Genomic DNA, 21,627 nt, shown 5'->3' with positions numbered 1-21,627 from the left:
TCCCCTCCCCATATTTTATAAATTTTAATAAAATATTTCTATTACTACAAAATAATGAAATCTTGAGTCTGAGTAAAAAAAAAAGAGTAATTTTGTTGTTTAGTACTTTCTTTCCTGTCAAAGTATGCAAAGCCCCTCACAAGAGACTTCAGAATGCAGCTTCCTCTCCAAGAGAGAACGTTCTGCCCTAGACAAAGCTTTTCATTCCCAGCTTATTCCAGCCTCCTTTGCCATTTTGCCTTTCCATGCTCTGCCCACAGGTACATCTGAGCACCACAGTGAACAGCATTCAGAGTTTGGTAAAAAAATATTCATCCGTTTTCTTGCTAATTTAAGCTAGTACATGTTTTATTTTGAATGAAAATGTGGAGTTAGTTTAAATAGCTAATTTTACAAACAGGTTTTGGGATTATGTTTTGGCGTGCTTAGTCTAAGGTCCTTGGACCTTTGGTCCAGACTCCTACAGCTTCCTGAAGCTGCATCTAATGCTACTTTATACTGTTGTGAAAGAGAAAAATTACTGGACCAGACAGGTAAAAATACTGGAAATTTTGTCAGCACTACAACCTTAAATGACGTTTAAAAAATAAAAAGCTAGCAACAACTGATTTTGCCTTCAGACTGCAGAATTTTTGGAAGATAACAGAGACAATTTGAAGTCAGAAAGCTGTAATGAGGAACATGCTATAACTTCACATGGAAACCCTTATTTCTCTAGCCAGAAAAAACTTCCCACATTTTCTCCTGCAGTAGACTTAGACCTCTTTCACAGGGATAAAATGAAAAGGGAAGTAGGTGAACCCATCTTAAGACAGCTGGCTAACATCAATCCTTTGCTCTTGTGGGAGTGATCTGAAGACTGATATAAAATATATAAACTTGGCTCAAAGTATAGTTAAAAATTAAGCAGCTTCGAAAGCAAAATATGAATTATTCTGCTGTGTGTCTGGTAAGAGCTATATGGGCTTTCATATTTCAGATCCAAGCCCATCTCAAACAGCAAATGAGTCAAGGTAGAAAACAGAGAACGAAGCCACCTTGTCACTGAGCAGTGATACATGGGCCTTGTCAGCTCCAACCTGTCTGTTCCCTGTTTTAGTGTATCAGGGCTGATTACCCTGCTGCTGGAACCATTCCTCTGGCTGCAGCATGAGGTACACTTGTGAGTAAGGCAGCAGGGCAACTTTGGGAGCTTGCTGTGACTCAGCTGTACAAACCCAGCAAAACTGGTGAAGTGTTTTTACATCTTGGGAGAAAGCCAATTAGAGTCCCTCAAAAGGCAATGGTGGAATATAAAAGTCAGCTGCTACTGTAACAAGGTAACAAGGCCTTTTCAGTATATTCAGTATTCTTCAGGTAAGCAGAACTACTCTATGAAAAAATTAAGAACAAGTAAGAATCACAAACCCATAGTGAGGTGCAAACCCATGTGACACACTTTTAGTAACAGAAATAAGTATTTTAGAAAGGAATTAAGTTCTCTCTTTTTACTGGAAGCATCTGTGTCCTAAAGTAGCATCTTCCCACCATCCAGAGAATTTAACATTTGGGTTTAAAAGAGGAAAAGAAGCCAAGACTTTGTGTCATCATATATGTAAACCAAACCCTAAGTGTGATTAGAAGGACAGAGGATACAAAAGTCATAAAGGAACTGTAGTTATGCTAAAGAAAAAAAAATTCCACTTGTCTGATAATTCAAGGAAAGATTTTGAGAAACTCATTCTAGACAGAGACAGACACAAGTAAAATATTTTGTTTTCAAGACTTCAGTTTTCAGATACCCCTTAGTGCTAGTATAAACTCTTCTTATTGCTGGGTTACAGTATGTTACATCTTGAAGAAGGTACAAACAGGTCACTGCTCTGTATGGACAGGAGGCTCACTGATGGTGTTTTTCTGCAAGAGCACATTTGTGTTCACTCGACTGTACTGCACCCACTTTGTGGCTTAGCACAAGGAGGAAAGCTGAACCAGTCACAGCAATAATACTAAGATGACAAGCAGGCAATTTACTTTGCTCTTGCTTTTGATCTTTAACATAAAAAGAATCTTAGAGATGTATGCACTCAAATTTAATTTAATAATGTCAAATGTTTTTCTGAAGTAATACTGTCAACAGACACCCCTCACCCCTTGTTTTTCCCCCTAACTCTGTGAGGAAAGAACAGTGCCCTGGCAGACCTCATTTTTATAGCCCACTTTAATGCACCCCCAGGTCAGTTAAATGCATCCAGCTATACATGAAAACACACAGTCCCTTCCCACTATAACAAAAGAAAAAAAGTGATTTGTTTTTAATCGCTGGTTTTGTTAAACAGCAACTGGAAAAAGCATTAATATAAAAGCTGTATGAAATAGTGAAAAAACTACTGTGTAAATAAATGTCCAAAGAACAGCACCTTCACAAGCATTCATTATTTCATTTTTTATGAAATACACAGTTATTTGAACGGAAATGTGACTGGAGGTTTCACAGTAGCCATTTACTAAAAAAAAGCTGGATCCATTACTGCAAGACCCTATTCATACCTAATGGATTATTCATTAAAGAAAAAAGGGATTAAAATCAGAATAAAGTAAAAAGCTGTGCAGACAGTTACTCTAAAACAAAAGCAAAGCAATCCACACATCCTGTCTCTGTGATCATCACCATCATCTAATGTCAGACTACATAACAACACAACACAGATTACAGAGTATCTGCTAAGGAAGAAAGGTCTAACCTGCCAAATTCATTTTTGATCAGAAAAGGGCAGGCTCCACCCAGTGCTGGGTACCAGGTCTTGTTCTGTCTGTGCTAAAACTGTACTTGGATCATGAAAACACCTAAACCCACTGAGCTTCATGCCTGCTACCAAATATGAGTTTTATGAATCAGTCAATAAGCAAGAAAAGTCAGGATCTTTGTAAAAAATGGTTTAGATACAGGAATTGCTTTTGACTTTAGTAAACAAAAGCTGTTCTCCTGCTATGCAATTTACCATCATTTTCTGATCAAGCACAAAATGTCCTTTTTAGTTCTGATCTGAAAAAGCTGAATCTGAAAGACAAAAAGGTTTTCCTTTTCCAAAGACTTGATCATAACTCTTTTTCCCTTTAGAATAATGCATCCCTACTAAAGAATGAAATACTTATTTTGGTACAAGTTCTTTGAGCCTAGCGCAGTCTACTTAGCAAAAATAATTCATGATGTAACAACCAACCCAAACAAGCATTGTTCACAAGTCATCTGATGAGATGTAATACTTGCATATGCTGATAAGCCTTAGACTTTTCATCAGCTCAACCATGAAAGAAGTTAATAAACACTTTGGTTTGATGCTAATTCACACACTGCATTATGGCTCTTGGGGCTGTAAGGCCACACAGTGGCTGTGGCAAGGCAAGAGGGGAGTGCTGGGGAGGGCAATTACCAGCTCAAGCAGTTCAGCATGCTGCCTCTGATGCTACCTGTATCATAAGCAGAATCTTTAAAGCACAACTCAATTTTGAGAAAATTTCAAACAAAGTTCATATTTTAATTTGGATACCTTTTCCCAAGTCAAAGCCACAGTATGAACACTTGACTCATAGTTTCTGTTGCGGACATTTTTCAACAGGAAATTCAAAAGCACCCCTGAAGACTTTCCTCCCCGCTCTCCTTTCCAGTGTCTGCTTTCTAAAGCCAGCTCATCAAATAAGTAGTGGAGCTTCAGCAAGTTCTTGTTGATTTGCATCTTCCTCACTTTAACAGCTTTGGGAATTTGGACAATTTCTTCCAGCATTTCCCATGTTCTCTTTTTCTGCTGGTTCTGTCTCCAAGCTTTGTGACCCACACCAGCACATTGTATTAAAGGTGCTTTTCTTACAGAAGACATCCAATGGGTACTGTTCAACTTCCTCACTGGCCTAACAGGAAAAGGTATCACAAGTGTCTGAGACCTGCTCTGGATGCTGCACAGAAAAGGCTGATACAGAAAGGGACCAGGAGGCTCTAGGGGATCCAAGCAAGCTCAGAAGCAGCTGCCTATGTACAACCATCATATCCTCACAGGCTGCAGCAGCTCTGATTTTAAAGAGATTATTCTCTGTAACTGTGGCCATCTTACAGCACTTCTGAGCTCCCAAGCAATCCAAAGCAGAGAAATGTTCTGAAAGAAACCAAGTCCTAAATTAAATATTCACCACCTTTTTCAACCCTGGAGATACTGAAGAAAATGAGAAGAAAACTTTAGCTATCCCAGTGCTGTTAGCATACTGTTGACTTTATTTCTGACAAGAATCAGGTGAGAAAATACTTCATTACACAAAAAGAAATGACAACTGAGTATCGTGCAGGAGGCAGTTTGTCTGTCAGCAGAAAATGGCAAGGAATTTTACAGAATTTAAAAAGTGCAGCAGATTCCTTCTACAAATTACCATTTATCACTCAGCAAAAGCCTTCCATGGCACCAGGGGAAAGGGTCAGCATGATTTTGATACAATTGCACTGTAAGAGAACAAGGCATTTAGCTGTGTCTCATGGATGATTCACCTGGGGGCAACAACATCCCTGTCTCACCCTATTGTGCAGGTGCAGTCCTGTTTGATGCTAATTCACCCAGACTCCTCTCCCTTACTTGGGACTCTACTGCTGTCTTCTGTAGTGTAGAAAAATGTAAGGACATGGAAGACTGGGCATGGTCTCAACTCCATTTGGGCAGGAAAGAAAGGGGACTCTGGTCTGCCTTCACTGTGTGGCCCAACAAACAGCCACATCTTTTCTACTCGATGTTTTGACCAGCCTATTTCAGTAGTTAAACCATGTTAATGTCTCCATTTAAACATGAAATGCTAGACAAATCATCTTTTTGATTTATTAAACAAACAGGTATATTCTGTAACCATGCAACAGTAAGATTTTGTGAAATAGGTAACATCTCTTTTCGTAACTTCTTGAAAAATTTACTGTTTTCTAGTTTAATTCAAGAAATACAGACTGAGCCCCAGGCTCCAGGGAAACTGAGTTGCAATGGCACAGACAGGATGGAAAATAATGCACCCATGTTTACCCTGAAATATAAAAAAATAACAAAGAATCATGCACCTGGAAAACAATTTTTTCTCACATAATCAGATAATATTGGGTTGTAATTCACACTTGAACTGGTTTAAATTCCAGGGATGTCTGACTCCAATGTCTGTAATTACACTCACTTCTATGGCTTGATTCCAAAACCCCCTGAGTTCAGAAGAAGCTGTTTTCCAACTCTAGTTCCAAATGTACAAACCCCATTTTTGAGGCAGGTTTGCTGTGTCCAAAATGTGACTGGCCTTAGCTGGAAATCAAACTGCTCAACCCAGCACTATGGACAGAGTAAAAATATAGGAAAAAAATTACCAATATAAAAATAAACCAAGAAAAGCAAGCAGATTTTCCAAATTAGGAGGAGAATGCCTGGAATAATCAGCATAGGCAATCAGTGGCATGCTTTATTTAGACTGAGCCTTCAATTAAATAAATGCTTTTCTCAGCAAAAGCAAATGAGACTGTAAAAGAAGGAGAAGGCTAAATTAGTGCAATATGAATGACATAATAAATATGTAATGGGTACAGTACAGACCTTGCCTCTCTTCCCATGCTCTCAGTAGAGAATTTTGATGAAAAAAAAGTGTTCTGACTGAACAATGAAATTTATCACATGGTTCAGATTATCACCTTTTAAGTGCTGATTAATAAACTGCAGACATGAATCAATGCTCACTGCATTTCATGTACAGATTAATGGCTCTCCACCCAGACTGCAGGTGAAGTTCAAAGCAAACTAAAGAAGGCATTTCTTCACAGAGCTGTGAAACATGAAATTCCCTCCTGCAGACCATTGTGAAAGCTGGCAGTTTTCACAAATCAACTGAACAAATCTAGAGAGGAACCACTAAATTGCCTTATGTTGATAACATTAGTATGACACAATAAGTCCTTGAAAGAAAAATTGTTGGAGGTGGGAAGAGGCCTGGAAAGAAATACCATTATGCACTCTTCTATCCAGTGCCCTTCACAAGGGTTTGGGGAGTAGGAGCAGCAGGAGACTGGGCTACTGGGACCCTCATTCTGGTCCCATTACTCTGCTTTTCTGTTAGCTGTCCAAGTTTAAGGAAAAAATTAGATTTTAAACATAATTATGTTTATCCAAAACTCCCTGATTCACCAGACAAACCTCTTGCTTGGTCAAGGACTGAAGAAAGAGGACAGACTGGAAAAAGCTGATCCTAGATACATTTGTCCCCAAAAATTAAGAGAGCTAGAGAGGAGCAGCAGTAGAGCCAAAGTGGAAGTAAACAGGTGGAGAAGCAGTTCTGTAAAGACATGAAATTGTATTGGAGGATCTGAATGTTATCAACACTCTTGTACCCTTTCATAGTTTTCAAAGACAGGAGAACCAAATAGCCAGGCACAGGGAGATGCTACCATGAGATGTGCATGTATACCCCCACACAGGTAAGAGTACACAAGTATTTTGTAAAAGGCAGTGTTTCTGGCAAATACAACCATTTGAGTCATATTGGTAAATTGATCTTGAACATTTTCCCTGGAGTATCAGGCACAAACTGTCTCCTCTTTCTTCCTTTCACTTGCAGAGTACAGCTCTGTCTGAAGTGCTGAACAATGTGGTCGGTTCAAGAGCAGTACCTGTTCTCACAACAATTCTGCACTCCAAAATTATGTTCTTTCAGCTTCCCTACAAGAGCCACATTAACCATAGGCATTGTTTGCTGCACATTTTGTCTCCCCCTGGGCACGTGGTGTACCTCATCTTTCCAAGACTCCAGTGCTACACAACGAATGACAATATTTAGAAGTCTTTGAAAACAAAATCTCTTCAGTGGAATAGAATTGATTTTATCTCATTGCAATTTCAGAGTGCTTGCATTGCCTCATCTGCCAAGCAGGTGTTACAGCAGCAAAGATGTGAAAGCACCAGTCACAGCACTGTTAGCAGAACTGCTTGGTGCTCAGGCAGTTCTCAGATCCTGTTATCAAAAAAAACCCCCAATAATTTCCCACCAACAGAGCTCCAGTAGGAGGAAACAGTCCCACTGGTAAGTATTGGGGATCAACACACTCCCTTTCATAAGCTCTTTGGTCAGCCCTCAGTAACATACAGAATTATTTTGTGTAGCCCTTTTGAAGCTCTCTGTTATCCTTTCTCCTCAGAAGAGCTGTATGAATAAAATAGAACCGAGTAATTAGAATTTACATTGCACAGCTCTATAAGCATCTCAATAAAAATATCCCATGTACTCCTGTTTCCAAACATTATCCTGCAAACGTGCAGGAAACCTCTGCCTTAAATTTGCTTTGTGCACTAAAAAATCAGGAGTTTGATGCAGCTGGTGGTCAGTGGGTCTGTGTAAGTGGGATACAAGATATTATTTTGCACAGTGTATTTATGTCTAAGCTTCTTTCTATAGGACAATACTAAATAGAGCTATATACAAAAGGATTTTAGTGTCACTTGGGGTTTCCTGTATAATCAGAGAAACAACAGGCACAGCCAGAGGGTGATTCCAGATCACCTAATTAGAGCACTGATCTAAATAAGCCTTTAGAGGTGCTGTCTCTAGAAGGTCACTCTGTCTTTGAGGTTCATTTTTGTGAATGTCTCTTGTGACCTTTCAGTGGAATTTACTTCCTGGTTTTGTTACTTTTTTCCATTTGAAAGTGATGCTTTCTCAGAGAGCTGACACAAACCCCAAACAGTCCTGGATTGCTGTGTGCTCTAAGGATCAAGAAGAAGCTTTAGCCCAGTGGATAAAACTGATTTCAAAAATTTATCCAAGAAGAAATATGACTTAATGTCCTTACAGATTATACGTATTTTGTACTTGCTGCTGAACTTCTGGAAAAAAAATTTAAAAAGATCTGTGTATAAGTGTATCTCCATGCAAGATTTACACTACCATACCTAGGGAACTGTTCTTACATAGAATGTATCAGATGTTGTCACTCTACCTGTGCCATAAGTAAATAACTGCAACCTTGAAAGAGGTTGATCTAAATCACTGAAGTTGAGAATATTTAAATTATCTTAAATACTGACACATAAGCGCTGAGATTACTCACTCAATGTATGGGCTTTGCCAAAATCAAGGTCTCAATGGCAGGAAGATGAAAATATTACTCCCCTGTCAACTCTGATTACACAACAAAGAAAATAATGAAACATAGCATATGTTGTCTGGTAAATTTTAGAAACAACAGCTTTCAACACTCCATGCTTTAATTTTGTGCTCAAATATATCTCAGCTGTGGATGTTCTGAAAGCTTCTTCTTCCTTTAACACTACTCTCCTGTCACAACATTTCTAAGAGGAGAATGTAGATATCACACTCTTTTAATGAGTAAAGGTGTTAGAAGTTACAGCACCTCCAGTCACAAATATAATGAAAAAATACACCATTTAATGAAGTTAGGTTGTTATTTTTGCCCCATGTACATATTAAGTACTTTTAACCACATCTGAAAAATTGCTTTGAAGACACTTAGATGAATTTAAAACTTTTTAATTAAAAGAAGCTGAAGACTGAAGGGAATTTCCTTCTGTGTATTTCTATCTCTGGTCTAGTTATTTTCTCTAAGATGCAACATCTCTCAGCTACATAAACCACCTATACTCTTCATCTAACTCTGAAACAAGGTCTTTTTTAACTCTGTTGGTGAAAAAACAGCTATTAATTGAGGTTTTATTGAACAGAGCTCTTAAACAAGTTCACACATTTACTTAAATGCTTTATCTCATTTGTGCCATTAAGAAATGTTTATTACTATATTGTATTAAGTAATGTAAGTAATGCTCAGTGTGTCAGTGATGGTTCTCAGGACAAAAAGTCTTTAAAAGATTGTTTATAGCTCACCAAAAATATCCATACTTTTCAGGTCATAGAAAAAAAAAATTAACATCCTAAGAAAATTTTACTGGAATGAGATATGTAAAAAAAAGTAGGTCTTCTATTACATAAACTGCCTAATTTGAAAACTAATTTTCTGCTTATGTTTATCAAAGACACATGAGTTGCAGACCAGATTTTTGACCAGACCATTACTACTTCTTTATTTTCCCTACAATGCTATGAGGAAACCTATTTATATCAGCACTGTAAAATCCTTAAAAGCTGAATATGCATTTCATGCAGCAGAGTTGAGTGACTGCAGCAGATCTTACAGATGAGAACGTCAGGTCAGCTCTTTCACAGTTCTTGCACAGAGGTTTTTTCTTTACTTAACTTCTGCACATAGAAGAGACAGAGTTTTGCCAACTTAGGCTAAACTTGCAGAAGTTATACCAATATACCTTCAGAAAGGTATCTCTGCTTAAATTCTAAACTCTGTTCTCAACTGATCTGGTTTTCACTGTGGCCGAAATCACATTTTCAAGGACAATAGTTGTTATAATACATTAAAAAAAAAAAAAAAGGTCTAGCTGGATTTCTTAGATATGCAGCTCACAAGTATGGTTTAACTTTGCACAGTAGTAATACATATTTACAAGTGCCAGATTTTCAATTATAAATATTTATCATAAGGACATGATTTTATCTTTAATTAGCCCAACTGTTAAGGACACTTCTAATGTGAGAAATGTAATTCAGTACTTCATACCAGATGTAGCCTCTACAGCTAGTCTTTTATCTCTCCTTGTAATGAGCAGATACTTACACCAACACCATTATGTAACATGGGAGTGATTACAAGAGAATAACTACAAAAGATCTGGGCTTTGGAATTAAAATAATAATGTTCTGAAGTTGCTTACCTCACTTTAACGCACCTGTGCAATGTGACCATACTTTAAGTATCTGATTATTTCCTACACATATCCATATGAATTTCTTTGTTCTTGGAAAGACCTGAATTACTAGATTGTCCTTCTTTTCCATCCCTCTCTACCCAGCTGAGTTATGGCTCCGTGTTTGACACTTCTAGAAAAAGTATAAACATGAGAACTGGGATAATTACAGGTTTGATCCTGGGTTATAAACAACTGAAATATGATGTCCATCAAATAATGCAAAACACAAACCCCTAAACCATGCATGGTACTGACATAATGACACAACAAACCTTTGGCGTGGTTACAAACACTGAAACAGCAAGAGGCAGAAAGAAGAAGGAAGGAAGGAAGGACTGCTGACAGGCTGGAGGAAGAAGAATAGTGGCAGTCTGGTGGTCTCCTAAAAAGGCAGACTGACTTTCTTTTTCCAGAATAAATAGTTATACCAAATATATAAATTTTAAAAAAGCAAAGTAGATTGGGATTTCATTAGCAATATTCTGTGTTTTAATCCTCCAAGAATGTATGAAGTGAACTGGGGGAAAACCAATTTTGTGTCTAATGATGTGCTAAAATTCATTATTTGGCAAAGCAGAGCTTCAGAAAGCAAGTAGTGTCCTTGCATCTCTGTGCTTCTACCCCACCATGCCAACAGCCTCTCTGCAACCCGCTGAGACCTCTGTGGTCTCACAAAGGCAGCTCTTCAACAGAATAACAAAATGGAACAGCACCCGTTACTAAGGAAACTCTGAGCCAACTTTTGATTCAGCTCATTTTTCTCAGCAGTCTGAGTTACTGAGCTGCCTATTCTCTGTATTCATTTCATTAGCAAAATGTTTGATTATTGGCTTGTGAATGTTACCTATTGAGTCAGTGTATAGTAATAAGCATGCCAAAGATCAGTGTTTAAACAGACTCATTAGGGAGCCAAACAACTTATTAGAGATAAGGAACACAAGGAGAAATGATGGAAGGAACAGAAAGGTGGCACAAGGGAGTTGGGGAATTTCTTCCCTGGAGCTGTATTGCTCACTTCCCATTCTGTTCTCTTCCCCCATCATTTGGAGCCTTCCCAACTTTTGGTTAAGCCTCTGGACACCCTTCTAAGAAACACTACAATGTAACAACCATGTTACAATGAAAATGTTTTGCATAATTTCTTTTACCTCTTGATTCCCAGTGTTGTCAAATGTTAGTAAAACTACTAGACAACAGAAAATCTTAGAAAAGAACTGCTTTAGTTCCCACATTAATGCCAATTTCCTGGGATATGCCCATGAACCAGGATGTGCTGTAGTCCATGGTACACAGGCAGTCACAGCTGCCCAGCTCTCCAAGAGCAACTCTTCCCACTATACTAACACTGACACAAAAATGAAAAAGGATATGAGGTATTCTCAGCGTGTCTCTTTATAGGGAAAAAACCCCACTTGTAAATCTTGAATCTGGAAATATATCTCTGCCCTGGAGAGCCCAGAGAGCTGTGAATTTTGGCCCCACTGATTGGAAACAGTAGGAGATTGAGAGCTTGGAAATTAGGCTGAGTTGGATGAGGCCAGGCTTAACAATTATATGGTAAATTAGGAACATAAAAATTTTGCATTGTTCAGTAATCCAAATAATGTGCTCTCTTACAGATACAGAGACAATGACATTCTGATGCAGCGATGGCAGGATGGCAGGAAATTTTGAGGGACTGGCACACTCCAGGAACATGAAGGCAATTACCAGAAAACAATGGGAACAGCATGGAGGAGTAGCTGTGTACTGTGTCTGTCTCCATGGCACTCAAGTGGCATCACCCAAAGCTGAGGGATTTGGTACAATTACTCATTTAGCACATGCTCCACCTGCCCTTCATCCCAGACGTGGCCCCTATTAGAAATGGATGGGCAAAGGACTGATTTTAGCAGAGCAAGACTTGTTTTAACACTGAATAAATCTGGGGTGCATTACACTCTTGATTTAAAATTGGCTCAGTGTGGGAGAAAGCAACCTCCAAGGTAATTGTGAATTCTGTTTCCATGTTTTATGTAAAACATAAATTCTGTATTTTTCTCCTATGGCAATACCTGATTTTCCACTCTGTAGGCAGGATAAACTCAGGTTGTCTTGTATCTGTCAGTACTTGCAAAATGGAACCCTTGCTATTTATGTTAAGGAACTTTTCATGTTTAGCTTTTTACTTTTCAAAGTTTCAGATTTTGTTTAGTACTTTTTACAGGTGACTAGATTCAGTTGATAATTTTGATCTATGGGAAACAATGAGGCTTATAAACTGTATTCAAAATTCCTTGAAAACAGTACCATTTAAGTGAAATGTATTTTGTCTGACAGCAGAGCCATTAACAATTTGGAACAAAAATTCAAGAGTGGGAAAGTTTGAGCAAATACCTGCTTTATGAAACTTTTCCATTATCTCCTGACGAACCGATTTATCCAAGTTGAAATAATCATGGTCTTCATCAGGTTTGCTCAGAAATAGAGGGATGTGCTGAAATACAATTATATGCTTGCATTTCTGGTTTGCAGCAACAGCCAGCTGCTCATCAAGCCACGCATCCTGGGCTTGCCTTAACTCAGGGCACTTGGAAGAATCAAAGTATAGCTGAGAATTCAGCACAAGAAAGAAAACACCTCCAACCCAAAAGCTGAAGTAATCATCTCCCCAGTTCTTGCAATAATCATCTATTGTTTCTCTTGTTGGAGTATTGCCAATATCATGATTCCCACTGACGAATACCAGGGGTATGTCCTGGTCAGTGTTTTTCAGAACATCCTTTAAATCTTGCTCTTGGTTTTTTTTCCATTGGCTTCCTAAAGAAAAAGAACAAACCACAAAACATTTAAGTGTTTATACTTTCTTCTCCCACCTTCATCGTTAGCTTTTGTTTATGGTGCATAGTAAGAAGATATCCTGTATTAGATGTGATCATGAAAACATCTTCACTTTATCCCTGTACATCCACCCAGCCCTGTCCCTTCCTTACCAAGGCCTCAGCCATTTTCAGTAGCTGGCCTGAAGGCAGGCTCTGGACAGGACCCAGCAGAGAGCACAGCAGTGGGTGATGCCATGGTCACTGCTGTGCACCAAGAGCTTCAGCTGATTATTTTCATCTATAAACTGATGTTGTGGTGAAAAAATGCTGCAGCCTTGGATGGTGTAACGGCACAAGGGTAAAAACCACGTCAACTTCTGTCTTGTATTTTATGGCTGTGCAACAAAGTTAAAGGCTGTTGGGTTTGAGGGGATTTTTTTTCATTACAAGAACTATTTTAACAGCAAAAATTTAATCTGTGTCTTGTGGTGACTTATTTATATGATAAGTCTCTTTTAATAATAAGCATGCCAATAATTTCAGAAAAAGGTAATTGTGTACTTTGCTCATTTTCTGCATCTCTGCCTTTATATTAATATGCATATCCATACAGATACTCTTCAGATGTCAGGAATTTGTCCCTGCCTAGGAAGATTTATCTTATGGACAGATTTATTTACAATCACTGAAAAAAATTAGAAAGGAAGTTTTAAGAGGGAAGTAATTTTCTTCTAATGATGACAGAGGTTTTCCTAGGTTTTCTAAAGACTAATCTTTAACTAGAGGCCATCGATACGATTATTATTAATGAACTAAATGAACATGTGTAAATTGCAGGTTCTATCAGGTCCCAGAGGAAGCTGTAAGCACCCCTTAGCAAGGACATCCCTTCCAGGACTATGCTTGCTAACCTATGACATTCTGCAATACATAACAGATCTAGCATGGGCCCATTTCACAAATAATAACTCCATTTTTAAAGCAAGAAGCTGTAACAGGATTTTTACAAAAACTCTGAATTCAGGTTTCTAACATACACTTGCACACAGGTCGATGCCAATCAATCATCATGTCCTTTTAAACTGTGTTCTACTTTCCTAACTACATACATACCTTATACACAGAAATGCATAAAGGGGTTCCTGTATTGCAACTATGAGATAAAAGGGGTTTTTACCATTTCTTCAAAATACTTACGATGAATATGTTGACAAACACTCACCCTAACAAGTATTTTGTTTGACATACCCTACAGATACAGGCTTTAGTACCACCTTATTGCTGTTACTAGAATTCTACAGCTTTAGAAAAATACTGAGAAAAAAACCTGTATTAGGTCTAAATTACAACTAAATGTAAAAATATTGATATGAGGTGCATGAAGTCAAAACCCACAACTCTCTTGGGTTTAACTGCTGCAGAGGGTAGAAAGTTATTGTAGGAAAATCTTTGAGTAACTTGACAAATACTGGACATATGTTACCCAGGGGAGTTTAAAAAGCAGTGGAGAGCGATCACTTTTTGGGGTATATTAATGGTCAGTTTAGGCTGTTCTTCTTGTTAAACCCAGAAAAAAGCAGGGCAAATAACATCTATATTACTCGGAGAAGCTGAATTTTAAAAAATAAAACCAAAAGTTCAAATAAACTTGGCACACTGCTGTCCATGGGGTAAGGAACCTGGCTGAGAGCGCTGCTCTTCCTGCCATTCCCCATTTTCCTATGGAAAGAGTTGGAAATTTCAAGCTCTAAATATGAAAGTGTATGGGAGGGTGGGGAAATGCAAGGGGGAAGGCTCTATTCAGATCTATGTAAACACATTACACCATGTTAAACTCCATGCTATCACTTTGGGAAATTTAGCTAACAGTTGCAGAGTATAAAGACATTTATGCAAAAGTTACAGAAATAATTTGCAGAATTATGTATACCTCTTCCCAGCTGTGAAATTCAAGCTCTAGAGATTAACACTTAGATTAGATTTGTCGACAGCAGGGCACTGATTCCCTCATTTAATGAAATATTATTTCTATAGCAACAGAGAAACATATTCAGTGTTTATTGCAGAAAACAGATTGCTCAAAATGGAAAACAAAGTCTCTGCCCAAGAGCCTAAGAAATCCTACTAAGGAAAGACTGGTTTAGAACAACTGCACCTTGGCTTGACCTTTTCTTGGTAGACAGTCAAAACAACTTCAAAAGAAGAGAATCCCACAGAGATAAAGGTGGGAAAAAGTGGAGGAATGTCTCAGGACCCCTTGGTGTAGTGCTGGAGAGGAAGGGCTCAGATACCACTGACCCTGAGCTGCACACAGTATGTGCCACAAGGAGCCCTCCTGAGGCACCTTCCCGACTTTACATCTGAGGTAAGTAACAGGTAAAGAAGATAAAGACAATGGTAAAGAAGGAAGCCACTTGAAAATTAGTGGTCACTGCCACAGCAGAAAAAATATCCTTTTAATCTCTCTCAGGCAGAGAGCTGTAATATTTAATTATTCCAATTATTATGAAGAACATTTCTATTTGATGACATGTATTTCTTTGGCTTAGAGGGAGCTTTGTTGTAGGTGAATAGGGAAATAATATAGTGCCAAAAGGCAGTGCAAAAAAACTATTTGTGAAGTGCCAGGGTAGGTGCAACTGAAATAAATTTCTGTGATGTTTATCCTGGCATCATGTGCAGTGACATTTTTAAATCCTGGGCCACAATTTTCTGTCTTTATGTTAGGTTGTGTAAATAAAGTCTTGCCCTGAGATAAAAGACTTCACAAATTAATAGCCCATAAAGGGCAGCATGGCTTTTATGAAAAACATGAAAGTGAGAACTGTTGCTGGTGCAGTTGTGTGCAGTTTTCCACAGCTTCCCAGTCTATCATTTCTGAAAGCTGAGCGATGTGAACAGGAGCATGAAGGTGCAGTGCCACCGTGCCTGTTGCATGGCAGCTTTCTGTTGTCTATCACTGCTTGCCTCAACACCTCTGGCGTTGTCCTGCACTGCTTAAAGGAACCAAGACAACCAGCCTTCTTCACACACTGAAAGAGAAGATTTCAAGACAGTATTTTTACAGCATTTTTGCTGAAGCTGGCTTCAGTCAGCAGAATTCACAGATTATTCTGCCAAAGAAATAATCCTTTAGCTACTAATCCTCAATTACAGTTTCCTTTGGTATTCCACAGAAGGGTGCACCTCTCTAAGAACAGGCTGGGTTTAGTCTTTGTAAGGCACCAGCTATGAAAAACAACTAAAAGCATGGTTTCCCCCACACTGTATCTCTGCAATGCTGATGGCAATTTTTGTATAACACAATCCTTCCCATACAGTAACCTCCACCAACACTGTAACTTTCCCTCCAGAAGTATTCCGCATGAAAAATTATCAATAAAAAACAACAGCACCAGTTTTTCTACTGATATGAATCAGGAGGGGGAAAGGGAGAGGTTATGATGGCATTATGAGGTGGTACCCCCAGGCATTCCTGGGTTGGTAGAAGTCTAAGCACTCCCCCCAAGGCAGGAGAATCCTTTAGCCCAGACATCTTCAGCCAATTTAGCAATATGCAAAAATGTGACACAATCATTTCCTGGATTTCTCATTACTTGTTCTCAGTATTTTAATGTATCTTAAGTGTCCCAAACTTAGAGGAGCTACAAACACATTGCTTTTTAACAGAAAGCACACATTTTCAGTTTGAAGAAGAAAAAAAGAAAAATTAAGTTTTATGCCAGCAACACTCTTGAAAGGCCCTGATATGACAACTGCAATCTGTTTAACATTTAACCCAAGAGACTGACTATCAAAGAACAAGTAAGAGCTAGATTGCAGACAAAAATACTATACAAAGTATCAAATAGAAATAGTACCTACATTTGATAAAAGCAAAATAGAAAATGTCAAAACACCACTGATGAAAACAAGATTTAGAAAAACACTGGGCCCATTCCTTCTGTAATTTATGGTATCAGAAGTACTCTGACATCAAAAGACAACTAATTGTTGTTGAAAGCAATCACATGACTGTTAAAAACCAACAACAGACAGATTTGTGTATTTTCCTGGGCCTTACAGAGCATCACAACTGCTTAAATTAAAGAGTCTAATTATTTTGAGTACTTCCTGTTCTTGAGACATTTGTCCTGTTTTGTATGTTTTCATGACTGTCTGCAGTTGCCCTACTCCTCCTGCATGCCATTTCGTGGACCTCCGCTAGCACTATTCCCTAAATTTCTAGGGAAGAGGGGAGTCCAAGGCTATACTCAAACATGTTTTTTTTTTAGCTGCACTGGAGGAAATGTAATTTCTACCCCCATCTCTGTGGGAAAGCAGCCTCCTCCTCCTGTCAAACCAGGACTGCCTTTCACCTCTGCTCTTGTCTTGGATACCTGGCTGTTGGCTCCAGATTAACAGGGCTACAAGCAAGATCCTACATTGTCCCTGTCTGCTGACCCCTCCCCAGGGGCAGCCCCACTGGTGCCCTGGTCACTTGGAAGACACCACAGGTCCAAACCCAGTGGTATCATCAACACCATGTTGTACCTTCCAGGCTCCTTCTGCAGTTGCATCTGATTGCTATGCACTAACACAAACATAAATATGAGCTCTAATCTTGCCACATCTCAAAATACCAATCCACAGCATCCTGTCAGAGCACGGATGCAGATGGAGCTTCCCTATCCCAGAGCTCTGACACTGTTCCTCACTGTGCCACCCTTCTTTTTCCTGCCCTCCCCCATCAATATGGGTGACCCCTCTTGACAAACTCTTCCCTCTACTCCACCTGTTTACAATTGATCATCCCATAATAGCAGTGATTCTTTTACAGACCATGAGTAGAATGACACACTACGGTCTCCACATTCTTTTTGTCCTAGGATGCTAAAACATGTGATAATAGACAGGGCACTGCATAGAAAGGAAAGACCTCTCTGGCCACCGAGTTCAGTCTTACTGGTGCTCTTCGCCATTTCTTGTTTTAAACTTAAAAGCTTCCCCTCTGGTGTCTGCTGGAATGAACTAATGCAACACACTGCATCATTCCAAATTGTTACATGCAAGAATAAGCGGATTCATTTTAATAAATCCATTATGGTCATGTTCTGAAATAGGTTTTTTGTTTTAGTCTGTGCTGTAATAGCTAAAATGTCTCCTCTCTCTTCTTTAGACATATATATTTCTAATCTTCAAATAGCCTAAAGATTTATGATGAACAAAAAATAATGTAAATATGACTATATTCACTCCTGAACAAACTGACTGACTACTCAGTCTAACTTACAAAGAACCTCATTTCATTAGTTCCAGTGAAAAGCAGAATCTGGAATACTCATTTGTCTACAGCTGTAAGCGACTTTTTCAGTAAATTTTAAACAAGTAATAATCTATACTGAGACTCAAAAAGTGATCACACGAAAATTTCCCTGCATGAAAACACAAATTAAATCTATAATATAACTTTGGGCATTAAAACAAGAAGAAATTTTAACTCTAGTTTAAGCTAATAATGAAAAATTATTACATTAAAGCAATGACAAAACCCCAAACTGAACAAGGAAGCCTATTAGGGGATCAACTGCTCCTGGTTTCAGTGCACAACATTAAATATAATGACTGCAAATGCTGACATTTTTCTGAGTGCCAGCTACACAGGTGCCCACTTAACAACCTAATTCATGGCATTTACTGCTCCATGTTCTGCTGTGAAAATAAGTACTATCCTTCACTTAAGCTCAACTCTGCTCTTATCCTTATGCATCTCCCAGCAACACAGAGCTGTCACAGCAAGCACAGGCCATCACTGCCTTTGGGTCTGTGCTTCTGATGAAGTCATCACAAACAGGAAAAAAACTCTCAGTGCTACAGTACAAAACCAAACTTGATTATAAAAACTTAATACAAAGATCTAGTACTTGTACTAGATTTTTAGTACTGATTCTACTACTTGTATCATAAAATATAAAATCTGAGAAAATTGTGTAACTCGTTACATCTCCAAGATTTTAGTATCTAGAGATATCTATCTGCCAATCAGATTTCTAAGTTTAAGTATAGATGTCATCTAAAATACAAATAAATATATACTTGCTGAAGATGAAACTTGCTTCTGCCAGCCCAGTGGTTTCTCTGCAATACGACCCTGTTGGGCATGCATGGAGATCTCTGATGCTTCCCTACTCTGGGCCGATTAGAGCAAATTTAATTTCACAGTAAGCTGTTTGAGGCTTTGAATGCTCCATTAGGTTTTACTAGAATCAGATAATTACTACAAAATGTTTATTTATGCAACCACAGTGACATTTCTTTAAACAGTTATTATTAGATGTTTAACATATAATGTGCTACTTACTCAAATTCTTAGACATTACTAATTAACATTGGTGTAAGAGTTTGGAGGAGAAATAGCCAAGAGTCATTTTGGTTTGGATTCCATCCTACAGGCATATCAGAGTTAGCTTACAATAGCAGAAGAAATGGATGCAGTGAGTTTATTTAGATTAAGCTAGTTTATTGTCAGGAAATTAGGTCACACCTAAGCACTGCCCTATTGATCAGGCAGTAACATATTAATAGACGTGTTATCTTGCATTCAAAGAAATAGAACTTTCACCTATACTTTGATTCAGTATAAACATTTTAAAGCCTCTGCTTCTGCCTTGCACCTAAAAAGTCGATCTGTGTCTTTTCTACTTCATGCTCTATTACAAATCTCCACTGACAAAGATTCAGGAATTTGGATTTAGCTGACAATTTTGCTGAAACTGCAAGTGACACTGGAATACAGCTGCCTCCTCCCCAGCTGTGCCATGCTGCTGGGAGTTAAAAAAATACCTTTTGTTAGTCAAACAAGCAGCCAGTTCAAATGGCAAAAAAAGCAAATATAGTAAAGGTGAAATGCTTACAGCCATTTTTAAAGCTGGAACCATATTTTGAGACACTATTTTTTAACCTGCTCCTATGCCTGTTATATGGACAAATCAAACAGCAGCATTCATGCTCTTGCCTTCTAGATGTGAAAGGGAATTTTTTTGAGAATTAATATATTTTTAGTTAAAATTAAAACTTTAAAAAATATATCCTTATATACATGCCTCACTTAAGGACTAGGAGAGCAGCCTAATTTTATCTGGCTATTTTTTTTTAAATTAATGATCCTTTGTTTTAGCAAAATTGGTTATTTAATGGTATTTTAGAAGCAATATTAAAAGCAGTTTACAGATTTTTTTCCTTTATGGAATGGCTTACAAGATCACTGTATATAGCATTAAGAACTTGAATTGGACCTGACATTTCTCTGTAATTTATTCAGTTCACAAATGTATAAATGGCAGCTTGTGCATTTGCATGCAGATTTCAGCATTACATTTGTATCCCATCCTGTGTGCAAAATCCACCAGCAGCAGCTCTCCAGCTCCCAACACCTCGGTCCCTGCAGTGTGACCACGCCAGTCCCGTGTGACGCAATAAAGCACGAGTGCAGCACCTGCCTTGCCAAGGACAGCGCTCAGCTGGCTGCGAAGCGGCTGGAAATGACAACTCTGTACAGCAAAGGGCTGGGGAGTATTTCCTAACAAGGAAGAACACAGATGGGCAAATGACTGTGGACTTTATCAAGTGCAATAAAACTGGACATTTCCTCAATGTTCATTTTTAGTGGATCCCGGACCATAAGACTACCATAAGGTAGGACTTCTTGGGAGGTACCAAATTCAGCTCTTACACAAACCAAGCATCAAGCATACACTGACCTTTCTTGACCAGCCCAAGATGTTTTTTTAAGTAAGAGAATTCAGAACATTCACAAACAGATTTTAAACAATAATGCTTTGACTAGGAACATTTGCTATGGTGTGTGCTTTCCTCAATTTAGAAAATTAAGCAAATTAAAGACTTTTTTTCAGAGTTACCCTGTAAGGTGTTTGCAATATACACTGAAGCCTATGCCTTAAGATTTAGTGTCTATAAAAACTACACTTTTGGAGGGAGTCACGTTAAGGCACTTCATACTTAACAGAAACAAGGGACAAGTATTTTGGACCATGGCAGTTGCACATCAAATTTGGGCATGGGTAAGAAGCTCACAATAAGCCAGTTAGTGATTCTCCCAGGAGAGAGGATGGCTTCAAATGCTACAGTGATTATAAACAGAAATGAAGCCATACTGGTGTCTGGTCACCGGAACCATCAGCTCTGATGTTGCTCAGCTCTGCAGCTTCTCTGTTCTGAACATAAATAACTTCCCTCTGCGGACATGTCACAGGTCATAAGAGGGACTAATTGTATAAGAGCCAGTATGCCCATCTCATCTTGTATTCTGATCACCAAATTGTCAAGCAGGAGTCAAATGGAGAAGTACTGATTTGAAAACCTGTCACTTAATTGCTGTCTAAATGTGAACTCAGAATCCCAACATTTGGCACCTACTTTTAAAAAGCTTGATGCATATCATTGCCTGTTTTATTATATGAAGCAACACTGCATGGGAGACAGGATAGGATATATAATTTTGAGGAGACATGCAGCCAGCAGTTTTGCTTTTCACATAAAGAACATACTGTTGCCCAAAATTGTAATTAGCTGAACTGAGCTGACGTGCCTTATTGAGGCTTTATGGAGGAGTTAGGAGCGTTAGCGGAACGTGCGAATTCACTGGGGAAAACGCAAACCAGTGATGCACACACACACAGAGATACACACAGAGACACACAGAGCACAGCGTGCAGGCAGGGGGAGCTGGCTGGCACCAGAGAATGTCCCAGAAGAGCTGGGGCCCCTGGAAGCAGTAGCAGGACAGCCACAAATCCCAGCTGTAGGCAGGGGCCCTCAGTGCTTGAAGCAGAGAAAGCAGGCAGAGAGATAGAGGAAGGACACCGGGGCAGGGAGAGCACTTGCATCTCCTGCAGTCTCACAGTGATTCTGTCAGTGACAATTCCTTCCCAAATTCATGACTCTGCTTTTTACAGGATGCCAGACGTCGAAGGTAAGTCTGTACCTTTCACCACCCCAAGCTGCTGCAGCTCTGGGGC

At 38.8% G+C, this 21,627-nt stretch overlaps 1 protein-coding gene across 1 annotated transcript in view; it reads right to left on the bottom strand.

The window, feature by feature from the left end:
* The window catches only part of CPPED1 (calcineurin like phosphoesterase domain containing 1), a 39,941-nt gene that overhangs the window by 2,287 nt on the left and 16,027 nt on the right, over positions 1-21,627 (bottom strand). Inside the window, 1 exon segment of the mRNA XM_069030315.1 lies at positions 12,186-12,608. Within this exon segment, the coding sequence (XP_068886416.1) occupies positions 12,186-12,608 (423 nt within the window).

The sequence above is a fragment of the Aphelocoma coerulescens genome, chromosome 14, assembly GCF_041296385.1.
Source record: "Aphelocoma coerulescens isolate FSJ_1873_10779 chromosome 14, UR_Acoe_1.0, whole genome shotgun sequence".
Classification (NCBI taxonomy): domain Eukaryota; kingdom Metazoa; phylum Chordata; class Aves; order Passeriformes; family Corvidae; genus Aphelocoma; species Aphelocoma coerulescens.
The sequence above is the reverse complement of the archived record's forward strand: the minus strand, read 5'-3'. Positions and strand labels throughout refer to the sequence as shown.